At 31.9% G+C, this 16,175-nt stretch overlaps 2 protein-coding genes across 2 annotated transcripts in view; both read left to right on the top strand.

The window, feature by feature from the left end:
- Cngl (Cyclic nucleotide-gated ion channel-like) overlaps positions 1-16,175 on the top strand; it is a 591,998-nt gene that overhangs the window by 420,396 nt on the left and 155,427 nt on the right. The gene's annotated exons all lie outside the window — the stretch shown is intronic.
- On the top strand, positions 7,492-8,558 carry LOC140436169 (uncharacterized). The gene is made up of 2 exons (XM_072524876.1): positions 7,492-7,895; positions 8,393-8,558. The coding sequence occupies exons 1-2, from the start codon at positions 7,622-7,624 to the stop codon at positions 8,548-8,550; spliced, it is 432 nt and encodes a 143-aa protein (XP_072380977.1). The 5' UTR covers positions 7,492-7,621; the 3' UTR covers positions 8,551-8,558.

The raw sequence follows: 16,175 nt of genomic DNA, 5'->3' as shown, positions 1-16,175 counted from the left end.
TAATTTTCATTACAATTAATTGCGGTTTAACCAATTAAAACCATAATATTCATACCAGAAACAAGGTCACTAACCTTAACACGAAATATTGAAACTCTCGAATAATGGTTGTCAAGTTCAATATTTCTTAAAATATTAGTTTTGGATTTATCTTCATAAAGAACATACACTATAAGTTTTAGAACACTTCCATTCAAGAGTTTTACACCAACAAGAGTATTTTTTCGTTTTGGGATCTCTAAACATCCCTAAGGTAATTATAAGAAAGCAGGAAAATACTTTTTGATAAGGGTGCTAAACCACATGGGTGATAAAGAAAAACAAGATAAAATATTTAACAGTTTAACATAAATTGAACGTTTTATCATTTTACAAATTACTTGTTCTTTTCAAAGTATATATACCGCCAAACATAAAACTAGGGTTACTCCGTAATTTAAGATTATTATTTTTTGGTTGTAACCTAGTTGTGACTTGTACCGTATAGAAGTTAATAAATAGGTTTATACTATCATGTGACAGATTTTGGTAAAGTATCAACATGGGAAAACAACACTTTTGACAGATACGCCTTTTTCACTTAACATGAGGTATATAATTAAGAACGTAACTACATGATTTTTTGAAAATATTTATTGCATTAAACAAATGAACGTTACAATATTAATTTCGTAAGTTATTCTTAATAATTAGGAAAAGGTAAAAAAGTAAACAACAATACGAACTAACTAAAATATCATACTCAGTCAATTAAATATAAATAATTAATACTTAATTTTCTACTCCGAACTAGTTATTATATTATATTAATCATCAATTATTGTGTCCACATTTTCGCTAACAAAAATATTTTTCCAAAATGTAATGCGATTTGGGGGCATTATTTGACCAATTTTAGTGATTATTTTCTGTTTTCTTTCCATGGTTGGACCTTGTGGTTGAGAGATAGAGAGTGGTTTTGCAATGCCAATTTTATGGATATTAGCCTTTAAAAAATTGGCACTTATGATTTCTCTTTCAAAACTAGTTTTATAACCTAAGGTATGGAAACCTCTCATGAACTAAACTTCCATCATTTGTTGAAGGTACGGACGAGGGACCAACCTTCCTATTTTATATTGAGATGATTCGTCTTTCCAGTTGTAAAAATCATTAAAAGACATGTCGATAACTTAGACATTACGTGTTGACGTTTTAACCGCATTTACAAAATCAACGAAGTCATAAACTTTACCTTGTGGATTTAGTAATTCCTTGACTCTATGGTGAAATGAGTCAGTTGTCATAAATGTATGACCTGACTCAAAATATCTTAGAGTTAATTTTCTAATGTTCAATTCTATCGAGTTTACAGCATACACAAAAAATGTGTACAAGCACCAATTTTTGTTCTAACCGGAACAATTATCCACCCAAATAACTTCTTCGGAATCCCTAATTTTGTTTAAAAATGCATAAAATGTGCTTACAATATCAGCCTTTTTTTTGTCCAGAAATAGCTTCATGCCTTAGAACAGCAACTGTAGAAGTTTTAGAAGTACCAACTGGAACAAAGCACTCATTAAAGGCTATCAGTCTAGGAGTAAATATAATTTCTTTGAAAGTATCGCATCTTGGGAGCATAATCACCTACAAAAAGATCAATTTACAATAACTTCAAAACCAAAAATATTTACCTTGACACATATGTACAAGGTAAGAATTTGTATTTGTTTAGTCTTTTATATAAATTAATAGAAAATATACTTACTAGTTGTTTCTGCAAAATTATCCATATTTATTATTAACAACAAACTAAACATCATTCTATGAAAACACGAAAAAGTAGGGTTAGAAATAAAGTAAATTGACAGTTTACTACTTTTCGCGCCAACATAATAATATCTTGAAATGTTAAGTGAATAGGCCGTATCTGCCGAAAACTTTTTAGTTACGGCTTTTTGTGTTAACATTTACAGTTGCGGCTTTTAAAGCTAACATTTTTGTAGAAAATTCAGATACGGCTATTAATTTAAGCAGTATATATCCGGTTTTATTGCAGATACGGCTATGAAACTCAGGTAGATTTGTAAAAAAGATTACTAAATAACTCGTGGGATATGAAACTCGTTTTTAATAAAAATTGCAGTTACGCCCTTTTGAGTTAACACGGCAGAGTTTACTAACTGACTGAAAAAAAATGTATGGATAAGAGTTTGACAAATAAAGGGCCCTTAAAACCATTATCAGCATATCATTTTTTTGACTTACAAAAACCTTACAAAAACACAATTTACTTTCTTCCTTCTAGTTCGGTTTCCAGTCATTAAAAAAAGCCTTTGACTGTGTCAATCTCGAAATACTTCTTAATAAACTGGAAAGATATGATTTTAGAGGCACAGTTCTAAAGTGGTTCAGTTTATACTTGGAAGACAGATGTCAAACTGTATTAATTAATGAGCGCTACTCTGGTAATATCTTTATTAGTTGTAACGTACCTCAAGGCTCTGTCTTAGATCCTATCTTTTTCTTGATATGATATAATCACATTATTAATTTCGACATTAATGGCTGGTTTAGTATATTTGCAGATGACACCACAATTTAATGGCAAAACAATGATTCTAAGGTACTAAATATGGTTAGTAATATTGATCTGCTTCAAATCTTTAGAGTGGAGCTAATCATTTGACATTTAATTTTTTAAATAACAAATTAATTTCTACTAAGAATGATCTAAACATTATTCTGGGCAATGAAGGCATTTGTTCTGATATTGTAAATAAATTTTTTTAGGTCTCTATATTAATAATAAACTTAAATTTGAGTAATACACTGTATATTTAAACAAAAAGATAATTATCGGATTGCTTTGCTGTCAAATCAGTTGCAGACCACTTGGATTTCAAGATTGCGAAAAGTGTTTATGTGGCTTTAATTGAATCCAAGTAAAAATACAGTATTGACTCTTGGGGTAGATATTCTCTTCATCATTTAACAGACTTTTTATGTTATAAAAGAGAGCACTCAGATATTTATGCAAGGTCAAGTTTGGTACATCATGCAGACCTTTGTTCCAGAAACATAGATAGATAGATAGATAGTTTATTTGACTGTAAGTTACAACAAGGTTTACAGCAAGTCAAAACTAAAGTTATAAATATAAATTTTAAATAATTACAAAGTATAATATAAATCACTATAAAGTCATTACAAAAAAAATGGTATCTTGACACTTCCTTGCATATATATCCTTGAAATGGAGTACTTAATTTTTAAACAACATAAAAAGGATATTCGGACAGATTCATTTTATAACACTCGTTTAATTTATGTTATTCCACTTTCATTTCCGTCTTCTAGAATAATAGAAAAACCATTTATTTACACTGAAAAGAAAGCGTTTAATCAGCTACTACGTGATATAAGATCCTCAAGCAATATCTTTGCATTTTGTAGAGTTATCAAGAAGTTTGTATTATGTTAGTATTACTATAGTAAATGTAACTCATTTTAGAAACAATAAACTTCTCTCTCTCTCCCTCTCTCTATTGCAAATTATTCGTATAGTGTTTTTATTGTTAGCGTATTACAGTGAGCTCGTAAAACATATTAAGATAGGGCATCTAAGGGGGATAGGGCTTGTAATGTGGATAGAACACAATGACCCAACTGGAAAAACGCTCATTGATAGACCCATTGGTCAGAGAAGAAGAGGAAGGCCCAGAATACGGTTCTTTGATAACATCGATGAACACATGATAGATACGGGAATACGTGCTTCCCGAAGGAAGGCGATGGATAGGGAAGACTGGAGAGAAATTTTTGAGGAGGCTAGGATCCACGCAGGGTTGTATAGCTGGAATGATGATGACGTATTACACTCAGCATAAAATCTCTTATTACGGCAACAATTGTAAACGATATAGAAGATGGCCGTAGTTTGCGTAAAACTACTACAAATGGTAATGTCTCTTAAGTCTCTTAAGTCTCTCGTCTGTACAACGAGTATTGCGCCAGTACTAAGAGAGTGGTCTATTCACTTGAAGATCTGATTAATGATGAAGTAGGACTGCAATAGCTAGGTATGATTTTCCCATTTCTAGTGAGAAATTGAATGCTCACGGTAGATTATCTTCCAAATCATCTTTAAAATGTGAGAACTGTCAATATAAACTCAGTGGATAGTTACTGAAAGACTTTATGGTACTAGAATATCTTCACGAACTTTTCCCATGAACATTGGATTGTCCCATTGAATTTTTTTAAGTCGTGTATTATTTTTCTATTCTATTTTACTGGCTTGAATAGACGTGTTAGAGTGTGGCGACGACGACTAAACTTAAATTTAATTATACTTCTTATTCGACTTAGAATTAAATTGATTAAACTCTGGATATTGTCTTGAGGAAAAGCTTCCCATTCTTCCATGAGCGCAAACCGAAGCTGCTCACGATTTATTGAAGCAGGTATTCTGTTTCTGACTCTTTATTTGCATTGGTTGCTCAATCGGGTTGAAATTTGGACTTTAAGCCAGCCAATTAATTTTTAGCACACCGACGGTTTCCAGGTACTGCCTTACCATCTTTACTTAATCGCTTTGCGCTCCTGTTACCATATGTAATGATAATCCCATGTATCCCAGTATCCTGTTATGATAATCCCAACGGCCAAAAACAGCGTCAACAAGTTGATTTAACTGCTCCAATATCAAAAATATTTAACAAGTTTGTATTAAATTGTTAAAACGTATTCTCAGTTGGCCATACCCTATGTACCGATGATATGCTAGTTAGTTTTTATGAAAGATGTAATTTAAAATGTTCATGCCGAACAAACCCGACAAATATAGTCAAGCTGGTGTGTCACAGATGCCAGGAATGGGTATTTATATTCTAGCTATATATATATATATATATATATATATATATATATATATATATATATATATATATATACATATATATATATATATATATATATATATATATATATATATATATATATATATATACGTCTTCATAACAAGGCGAGATCCGATTAAATCGAGGACAACCCGAGATCCACCAATAAGAAATTAATTATTTGAGTATATTGTTCATAACTATCTTTATAATTAACATATTAATTATGGCACACTTAGAGGGGAAAAGATTTTTGAACTTAAATTTTTCTGATAAATTAAAAGCGAAACGAGATCCGTAGCTGAAAAGGGAAGGGGAAGACTTATATACAAAATTTTAGATATTTTCCGATCAACGCGAGATCCCACACTGTTGCCAGCTCCAAAGGGTATTAGTCGAGCGACCAGAGCTCGTCTTGTATTGCATATTTCCTACTCAAGGAGTAAAGTAATTTGCGGTTACCGTGTTTTATATTTTAAAAATGTCTCGAGGGCAGCGGTTAGTTGAAATAGTGAAACAAAATTCAAAGATAACAGAAGGTAAGTAATGATTATAATTTTTCTGTATATAATCAAATAATTCAACATAAACTTTATAAACCGAATAACTAAAATGCTCGGTTTTATTGAATTTGTTGAATTCTATTCTCAAAGCTATTTTTGTTTATTATTTATGTACAAAATTAAAAAGGAGAAATTATTTAAACTTAACAGTTTATCTGTATAAGACAAGCTATCATTGTAACATTCTAATCGTGTTTTTACATAAAAATATTAGTTTTGCACAAGAGTAAATACGTTCCATATAGTAGAGTAAATCGACTGACAAAAATTTATTATTTACTTATTTGTCAATAAATTTGTTCTGTCTTAAATTAACTATGCTGTGGCTTTTTAAAAGTTGTAATTTTTTAGATATTGGTCAGTAAGAATTTCTCACTGTGATTTGTTTTAAATAATTCCCTTGACTTTAGTAGACTGATTTATTTTCTTTTTTTAATAGGTCAGCACTTCGAAGGGCAAAAGTGTAGAATGTAGTCTGCGGAAAGGAAGGTTGTGGAACAAGAGAGACCGCTGCCTATACTGCAGTTTGGACGTAACAAATTTTTCGAGGCATATTTTTAGAAAACATCCTAAAGAGAAAAGTGTTTTAAAAATAACCATGTTACCCAAAAGAGATATTGCTAGAAAGCATATGTTAGATCTCCTAAGAAAGCAAAGGAATTTTTCATATTTGCATGCAGCCGATACCATTAGACCTGTCCAGAGACCTTCGTCTTTTTTAAATTCTAAACTGTATCAGCAGATTACTTACCCTGTATATATTGCAAAGGTTTATATAAACAAAAATCCCTGAAGCGACATGCAAAAAAATGTTATTATAATAAGGAAAACAAAGCAGGAATTAAATATGCAAGTGAAGGCCAAACCATGCTTTCATTCACAGAATCTCGAAAGAGATTTTTGGATAAATTAAGATTGAAATCTGAAATTTTTAATTCGATGCAGGCTGATCGAATTTCATTAAATGGAAAGGGAGATGTAATAATATGCCAATATGCGGAAGATTACTTAAGAAGGCATAAAAGGCCCCATATAAGAAGTGCTGTTTCAAATTAAATTCGTGAATTAGGCAGATATATTGTTAATTCCTCCACAAGATTTGTATGGCATTAATACTATGATAGAAGCACTTAAAGCTGAACATTTCGATAAAGTTGTTGCAGCGTCTCAAATAATTTCGGGTTATGATGAAGTTACACATTCCTTTCAAGCGCCTTCTTTAGCACTGCATATGGGAACCACATTGATGGCGGTAGCTGCAGTTGCCAAATCCCTACTCTTTAAAAAGGACCCTATTTTACCAGTTCAAAATTATGAAGAAAGTTTAAAAGATGTTAAAAGATTTAATGAACTGGTGGACAAAAACTGGAAATTTTCTATGGAATCGCTTGCTCTTAAAGATCTCAATGAAAAGTAGTGTCTCAAACCACAAACATTACCAGTAACTCAAGATATTAAATTGTTTAAGGATTATGTGCAGCAAGTGGCTGAAACCTCTTTGACAAAATTAAATATAAATTAAAATGATGAAAAATCATTTAAAAAATTAACAGAAGCTGCTCTTGCCCTTTTAATTGTATTGAATAGGAAAAGAGTAGGTGATGTGCAGTACATCAAAATTGAATCCAATGTTAACACATCCACTAACAGTAATCAGGAAGAGTGTCTAAATATACTTAGTGAAAGCGAAATTGCTCTTTCAAAACATTTAAAAAAATTATTACTATTGATAAAGGCAGCAAAGCAGTACCAGTACTTTTTTCTAAAAATATTCAAAGATATGTGGATAGTTTGCTTTCTGTTAGAAACTCTACAGACATCGTGCCAAAAGATAATCCATTTCTGTTTGGTCTTTCGGGAAGTTCCTCAAAATGGGCAGATGGCTCCAAAGCTTTAAGAAAATTTGCTGAGAATTGTGGTGCTAAAAATCCTAAAACTCTGACATCGTCAAGATTACGAAAGCAAAGTGCCACAGTGTTGCAGATCTTAAACTTAGATGAAACTGAAATAAAGCAAGTGGCCAGATTCATGAGCCACACAAAAAAAAACGCACGAGGAATTTTACCGGTGAGTGTTGTACTTAAAATAAAAAAGCTAGGGTACTTATATTGTATATTTCTTTTAAGATTACCTCAGGCTATTTTCCAGACGGCAAAAATAGCAAAATTGCTTTTGATGGAGAAGGGCGTTGGTGCTGAAAACAAAGGCAAAACATTAAATGAAATTGATTCGCAACTAGAAATGTGGAACAATCAAGACACACGACTAGAAGAACCTGATGATATATCTAATATGTATGCATCAGAACCAAATTGTAGTAAAGAAATGGATTCCGATGTGTTGAATAGAGAAGACCACGAACTCGAATCAGATTGGTCGAAAGATATCTTAGTGGATCCAAACTGCAATGAAGAAAACTATGTCAACGCAAATAGAGATACTAAAGAGGGTAGGTAATATTTTATTATTTGTATTACATATTACATATGTTACTATAAGATTATGTTCTAATTTTGCTATGGTATTTAATTTTAATGTTAACAAAAGGAATCGTACATAACATATTGTCCCTTAATACCTATTACAATTAGATAACTCGAATTTTTGCAATTTTGAGTGGTCGACTTTTCACACTTTTTTGTTACTATAACAAAATAACTTCTAAGGCGTTTATAAAATATACTCCTATATACTAGAAGTTATTTTGTTGCAGCTAACTATATGAGACAGCTAAAATTCGAGTTACCTATTTGTATTACTTATCAATCGGCGATATGAGTTTATTAGCTTACATTTAAAGTTACATAAACCGAAAATCACTTAAATTACTAAAACATGTGAATTGAATTCATAAATTTAAACATTTTTAAGAACTTAAACTAAAACAATCTATTTACTAAATTGAAAATAAAGATAATATGTATTTTAATCTCTTAATTATTTTAGGTTTGAACCCTGAAATAATAAAAAATGTTTGCGGCAACAAGAAAAAAGGGAAAATGCATTACCGGGGGACATGGACTGCAAAACAGAAGTCTGTTATATCTGCATTTTTTAAGAGCCATCTTAAAAGTAAAGTGGCTCCAAAAAACAAGAGTGCTTAAAACTTAAAAATAAGAGACCTGATTTATTTAGAGACAAGACCTGGGTTCAAATTAAAGTTTTCGTTTATATTTTTTATAGAACGATTTAACGTTCATCCATCTCTTGAAAATAAATCTTTTTAAAAGTAATACAGCTGCTGTTTATTAATATTATCCTATATACATATATACGAGTAAACTATTCATTTACAGTGTTAATTCAAAACTCAATTTAACTAGGTACATATTTTACTGTTTACTAGTCTTAATACATAAATATTATGAATCTAATTGGTGTATTTTGAAAAGTTATAGTAGTTAAAAAAATGACTCTGGTTACTGCTCTTACTGGTACTGGTTACTTCTTTAGCCCTTTTTATTTTACTAATTATTAATATAATAATTATTAAATTGTTTATATAATAAGACAATTAAAAAAATCTCTGATTCAAAAACATTTTTTTTTCAAATACAACTAAATTTTGAGTCATTGAGTTAAAATCCCCTCCCCTTAAAAAAACCCTCCCTACTTTGACCTTCGTCCGGGCTCAATAAACGAATAAATATTTTTTTTTTTTTTTACTAAAGACACAGAAGTGTACTTACATTAAAATCTGGTCGTAAGACCAATTATCAATTTGTTTCTAACTAAAATTACTAATAAGATCTTAAAATTAGGTGTCTACTCACTAGTATCTTTCCTATTATTTCTAATAACTAGCATTAAATTTAGCATGCATACTCGCACAACACTTTACTCTGCTTTTCACTCACTCATACCAATTCAAAAGGCTTTGTTCTTTTGAGCCTTCTCTCTAGGTTCGTATTGTCGAGGAGCTGGATAGCATCGACGTTTACATGATGATGGAGTCGTTGTTCATGGCTCCCTGCAAATTTCTTGATTATCTGATTGACGTCTTCCATCTTGAGGTCCCGGTGAAGGTCGTTGTTCCTAACGTACCAAGGCGCATCTACGATGTTCCTCAGTACTTTATTCTGGAATGTCTGGATTACTTTGATGTTACTAGGCTTGGCACAGCCCCAGAGTTGGCAGCCATAGTTCCATACTGGTCTCAGTATTTGTTTATAGATTAGAAGTTTATTATTTATGGATAGAGAGGATTGTCTTCCCATTAACCAATACATTTTCTTGTAGCGGATGCCTAGTTCTTCTCTTTTCTTCTTTACGTGAGCTTTCCAGCGAAGTTTCGCATCAAGAGTGATCCCCAAGTACTTTGCTGATGTTGCAATAGGCACTTGGACATCATTTATTCTAATAGGAAAATTATTAATTCTCTTATTGGTAAAATTTATATGGACTGATTTATTCTCATTTAGCTTAATTTTCCATTTTTTGGTCCATTCATGGATTTTATTTATTGAATTTTGTAGTTTTTCTGTAGCTTCTTCGACGGTGTCACTTACCGCTAAGACAGCAGTGTCATCTGCGAAAGTAGCTATGGTGTCGTCTTCTAGTTCAGGTATATCACACGTGTATATTAGATATAGGACTGGACCCAATACACTCCCTTGTGGAACACCTGCTTCAATATCCTTGAGATCAGTGTATGCATCTTCTTGTTTAACTCTAAAATGTCTGTTCGCTAGATATGATTGTAATATATTTGAGTATTGTTTAGGCATGAATGATTTAAGTTTATGTATCAAACCCTTATGCCAGACTTTATCAAACGCCTGTGCCACATCTAGGAAGGTTGCAGAACAGACTTTTCTTTTCTCTAATGATCTTTCAATTATAGCAGTTATTCTATGCACTTGGTCAATTGTCGAATGCTTATTTCTAAATCCAAATTGATGATCTGGAATTATTTTCTTTTCTTCAATTATTGGCAGGATTCTTCGCAGGAGGAGTTTTTCAAACACCTTGGACATCACAGGTAGGAGTGATATTGGTCTATATGATGTCACCTCATTGGGGGGTTTCCCAGGCTTTGGTATCATGATCACCTCAGCTATCTTCCATAAATCTGGAACATATTGTAGTCTAAAGGCAGCATTTATTAAATTTGTTAATTTTACGATAGCTTTTCTTGGTAGATTTTTTAGCAGTCTTCCGGTAATGAGGTCATAACCTGGTGCTTTATTTGGGTCGATTTGTTCTTTAATTAACTCAGCTACTTCTTTTGGGGAAGTTGGCTTGATATTCTCATCTATTTGCTTTGGTTCAGGCCAATCCTGGTCATCGTCTTGGTCATCTTGCAACTTAAATGTGTTCTCTAGATGAGTGGCAAATCTCTCTGCCTTCTGCTGATTATTTCTGGCCCAACTACCGTCTTCCAGTTTTATTGGAGGAGAATGTAATATTGGCCTTTTAATTCTTTTTGTAGCTTTCCAAAGCGAATACTCTGTGCTGCTGTCATTTGTTAACTCTTCCAGATAAGATTAATAGATTCATTCTTAATTTTCTGGATTTCTCTTTTAAGTTGCTGGCTGGCATTGTTTAGGTTAGTTTTGTCTCGAGGGGCTCTCGTTTGCTGCCATTTTCTTCTTAGTTTTCTTTTTTCTTTTATTAATTCACGAATTTATTTAGGGTAGTTATTCCCTTTAACTTTTGTTTTCAAAACGAATAAATATGAAGTCAATTTGTTTATAAAGCTGTAGCTCGTAAACTATTTGACGTACAGTGTCCAAGTTTAGCAGAAATGAACTACATATATTGAAAAATATTCCCTTGGAATCTCAATATAGTATGTGAACAGCATAGTTGGTCCCTTAATTATAAATGATATGCAAAATAGATTTGTGTTAATAACTCTCAATCAAATTGAAAGCGGTTGGGTTTATTTTATAGGTCTTTTAAAAGCGATTAAAATAAATTTTTAACATTTTTTGTACAGCGAACAATGGAGAAGATATATAAGAAAAATTGTAAACAAATAATACTACAAATAAACAATATTCCGATACGACGTCTAGTTCTCGAGATATTTGACAATCGCCTTTCTGGACAGAGCTCTTTAATAATGTAAATATTATTATTCAAACCAGAAATAAGCCGAGGGGAGGGAGAGAGCTGACTGTAAAATTCATTTGCGATGTTGCCAAGTTTACCGGATCTCGGGTTGGATACAAAATGTATATTTAGCATATACACAACAGATTACTCGCCCTGACCTCTACAGCGAATTTCGTGGAACTACTGCAATATAAAATTCGTCAAAAGGGGTGCAAAATGAGGTCCAGACAAAAATCGATTTCCTTGTACCCCCATCATTGTTACATCGAGATATCACTATATACACGTGAATACAAGGTGAGATCCAAAATCGGATCTCGCCTTGCAAAATGGATCTCATCTTGTATAGCTTATGATACAAACGGATCTCGCATTGATATGAAGACATATATATATATATATATAAAAATATATATATACATATATATATATATATATATATATATATATATATATATATATATATTTATATATACATATATATATATATATATATATATATATATATATATATATACAGATTGAACTGGCTTGAAAGGAGAGCTAAAGAGGTCGAAATACGTATAAGCGGCTTGCCGCTGCCCTTTATCGAAACAAAAATCTAATACCGTCATTATGTTTTATTACTTGACTCCGATTGGAGTACCAGAAACTGAATTCGCTACGAATTTTGACCATGATGAACGGCAGGTGAAATGCAGAAAATTTGAATTCGGTTTCGCCAGGTAGAAATCGTTTGATTTCTCTTTTTGTTTTTAGATGGCGTAGTTACGTCCGTAAATAGTTATTTAGATAACTATGGTTTTAGGCCGGGAAAGATTTTTGTTTTGATTCAGAGCAGTGGCTATACCGCTCTGAGGAGACCTAAAGAGGTGGAAATACGTATAAGCGGCTTGCTGCTGCCCTGTATCGAAACAAAAATCTAATACCGTCATTATGTATTATGTATTAAATTTTCGATTTATTTTTAAATATTATTTAAAATTGAAAACAAAACTTTGACTTGCTATAAGTTTTCCTTGTACGAGCAATATCTCTCGAATTATAGGCAAAAATATGGAAATAAAAAGCAAAAACTTGATCTTTTCCAGATTTTGTTAAATAAAAAATTACGCATAAGTTTTGCAACTCAGGCATATCGTGATTATTGATACAGGGTACATCCTAAAGGGATTTCATTAAAAAAAAATAGACTCTGGACTATGAAAACTGTCCATTATGGTCTGCTTTTCGACAGATCTTTTCATACACTGCTTTTGTGTACGTAGTTTCAAGTTTTATTTTCGTCTTTAGCAGTTCATTGGGTATATAATTGATGTTAGAATATTACAATTCAATGAATTCGTAAAATACAGTCATGGTATACCGCCTTTGTATACGTTTAATAACTCCCAACTTTTATCTAACAGCTGTTATCTAATTGAAAAGATATTCTCGCATATTTACCGGAATGGAAATACGCCAAACCACAATTTCTTATGCTTCATGAATGCTTTTAAATCGTGAAAGGATCTTTATCGTGTTACACTGATAAAGAGAAATACGAAATTATGTTTTGTATGTAAACGCTTTATACGATTACGTTTATACAAAGAGTTTGAGTTTTCGTATATTTACAAAGATATATTTGTCGTTACAGTATAGTGACAAATATATCTATCTTTTATAATAAAGGACCCCGGCACTTTTCTTATATAAGTGTGGTTTGAGTTAGATTGGATAAACTTTACAGAAATGTAGCTTTGGTTATGCTGATCAAAAGTCTTCATTGCTCCAATACTCAGAAATTAATTGTTTCTGTGTTACAGAAGTACAAAGTATCGGTTTTTACTCCTTTTGAATAATAGATAAGACCGTTGTGCCTTGACCATGGTGTACCTTACGCCATATTCAATATCTAATTAGTGCCGCAAAGGAACGAGCAATCGTCGTACCTAGATAGCCATGCTACGTTAGTACTGCGTTTTATGAAGTTATAAGGCCATTTACCGCTTTTGTCTGAAGTGCTCATAATTTTATTGTTTATGTAAGCAGAAATAAAGATTTTCAAGTATAGTTAAGTATGGTTGAATTGTGCAAAACAGCACATATTAATCAGTGACAAATTGAATAGTAGTCCGTGTCCTGTTAAGTGAAAAGAGCACAATATCTTTATTATTTAGGAAAAGGTTTGATGTGGGTAGCCATTTTTGTTTAATTTTGCATACTTCTGCACCTTGAAACCAAGCTGCATCTTATACCCTGGACCGGCTCAAAAGGGTACCAATAAATGTTGATGCATTACAAAATGCAAACGAAGCTATAAATAATAAAGACCCCGACAAGAAAGTGACTTTTTGAGGGGCAGGAAAGTACTCAAAGTAAGCAGGTGTACAATAACTAGTCACTTAAAGAAAAACAAGGAAAGTGGGGCTTTTAATTTTGAATATTCTGTAAACTATGCAGTGAAACAAGGATTCGGTGCAATCGCCATAACGTACACTTTTTTTTTTAGAACATAAGAGACGTTTATAAACGTTTTGGACTAATTCCACCAGAACGCATGTGGAATACGACAAAACAGGAATAAGCAGTGTCCAAAACCAACCAAATATAGTCGGACCTAAGGGGATGAAACAAATCGGTAGTGCGACATCTGCTGAAAGTGGGTAGCTAATATCGATGATAGTAGCATTTATTGCAATGGGGAAAGCAGTTCCATCGTTATTAGTTTTTGCTCGAGTGCTTTACTAGGACAGAATGATTTTTGAAAAGCTTTTTGGATATGTTGGTGCTGCATCTTTAATTGGATGGTCAACAGAGGAAGTTTTTTTTTCTTTGTTAATTACTTTCTGACCTGTGCTAGTTGCTCTAAGGAAAAAACATGCTTACTTGTTCTTGACAATCATGAAATACACCTTACTCCAGCCTTGAACAAAGACTCTGACGTGGGAGTAGTGATGGTTATGTATCACCCCCACAGTAGCCATAAGGTTTAGCCGCTGGACATTTCACCCTATTCAACTCTTAAAACCTACTAAAACTAAGCGGTTGAAGCGTGGTTGATCAAAAATGCTAGAAAAACATTCGATATATACATAGTTGCTAAAGCTCTTGCAACGGCTTACTCTTAAGCATTTACGCCCAGCAAAACTTTTGGATGTCGTAAATTTAAAGTCTACTCCTTTAACAAAGGGGTCCAATTATTTATCCAAAAAGTACAGCTCCATGGTGGACACTTAATCTATGTCACTGATCGCTCGACAACCTCTTTTCTTTCAGTTTCAGTAGACACCACATCAAAAGTAGGGACAAGTAAAACAGCCGATTCTCTTGCTTCTCCTGCAGTGCGTTTAGGTAATACAAGCCAGCCAAATGTTACTGTTGCAGGACCTTCTGGTGAAGAGTCTACCCACTGCACATGTCTTTTTGTTTCTGTTGCGAGAGCTTTAAGTAACACAAGCCATTTATTTCCTATTATTGGATCAGATGCAACATGTAATACAACTAATTCTACTCACGAAAGTAAATAACCAGAATTTTTATCGACTCCCACAGGAAAAAATGTGTTAAAATATTTATAACCCCGGATCAAGGTAAAATTATTCACAGTCTATAGACACTTCAGAGAAAAATGCTATAAAATAAAAAAAAGAAAAAGCACGAGCAAGAAAGTTAACGAAAATGAAAATAGTGAAAAAAAGAGGAAAAGTAACAAAGAATTTAACAGGCGCTATCTTAAAATTATCAAGCCCATAAGTACAAAATTCAAAGTCGGGAGAAAAGAAGGAACGACGACAAGCAAAACAACAAAAATTAATTGACTTATCTGATACAGAAGACGATGAAGTATTATCTCTCACTTCTAATGTCAGTAAAGGCAGTGCAAACGAAAAATGTGTTTACTGTAAAAAATGGTGCAGGTGCGTATATTATTATGATCTGCTTTTTCTTACTTTTACATTAACTTTTTATTTATTTAATTACTTTAATTAATTATTTAATTAATTATCTAAGTGTGGCAAATCATACACAAACCAAAAAAAAATCTCAGGGTGCCATTTTATTATACAAAAAAAAAATAAATCAGCTTAGGTTATACTTTTCTTTTCTCGTGGCTTCCAGTATCTCTTAGCTTATCGGGATAAAATAGGAAAAGGAAATAAATGGAAATAACATAAATAAACAAATACAATTATCTTTTATTATCAAAAGAAATAATATGAAAATTTAGCAAATAAATTCCATGGGCTTATCTGTTCCAATGAAAATTGTACCACATAAAATATTTTAATTTACCAAATATATCGGTTTGTTTTTTATAACATTGATAAAACAACATAAACAAGAAATTTGGATATTCGTAAAATAATTACACTTCCTATGTGAAATTTTAAAATATTGGAATCTTTGTCCATATGTTTAGGTACTCAAAAACAAATAAAATTCTGAATATTATAAAAAGAAACTTTTTAAATTTATTAAGTAATATTAATAATTATCCTTTGACGTTAAAAAAAAAACTTTATGATACTTGCAATGTTAATCAGAAAACTATAATTAATTTTTTTTAAACTTTTATAAAATTTAAGGTATTTTAAAATAGCGATAATTTTTGTTCTTCTGATGGTATGGAGTCTTTTATTTGAAACATACAAAAAAATTCTGTCACAACGAATTATTGACTGAC

This window comes from Diabrotica undecimpunctata, chromosome 3 (assembly GCF_040954645.1).
Source record: "Diabrotica undecimpunctata isolate CICGRU chromosome 3, icDiaUnde3, whole genome shotgun sequence".
Classification (NCBI taxonomy): domain Eukaryota; kingdom Metazoa; phylum Arthropoda; class Insecta; order Coleoptera; family Chrysomelidae; genus Diabrotica; species Diabrotica undecimpunctata.
The sequence above is the reverse complement of the archived record's forward strand: the minus strand, read 5'-3'. Positions and strand labels throughout refer to the sequence as shown.

Bases quoted from the DNA above. Each gene is read 5' to 3' on its own strand.
- LOC140436169 (XM_072524876.1), top strand. From the start codon at position 7,622: ATGGAGAAGGGCGTTGGTGCTGAAAACAAAGGCAAAACATTAAATGAA. The intron at 7,896-8,392 runs GTAGGTAATATT...TAATTATTTTAG, and splicing joins AAATAGAGATACTAAAGAGG to GTTTGAACCCTGAAATAATA.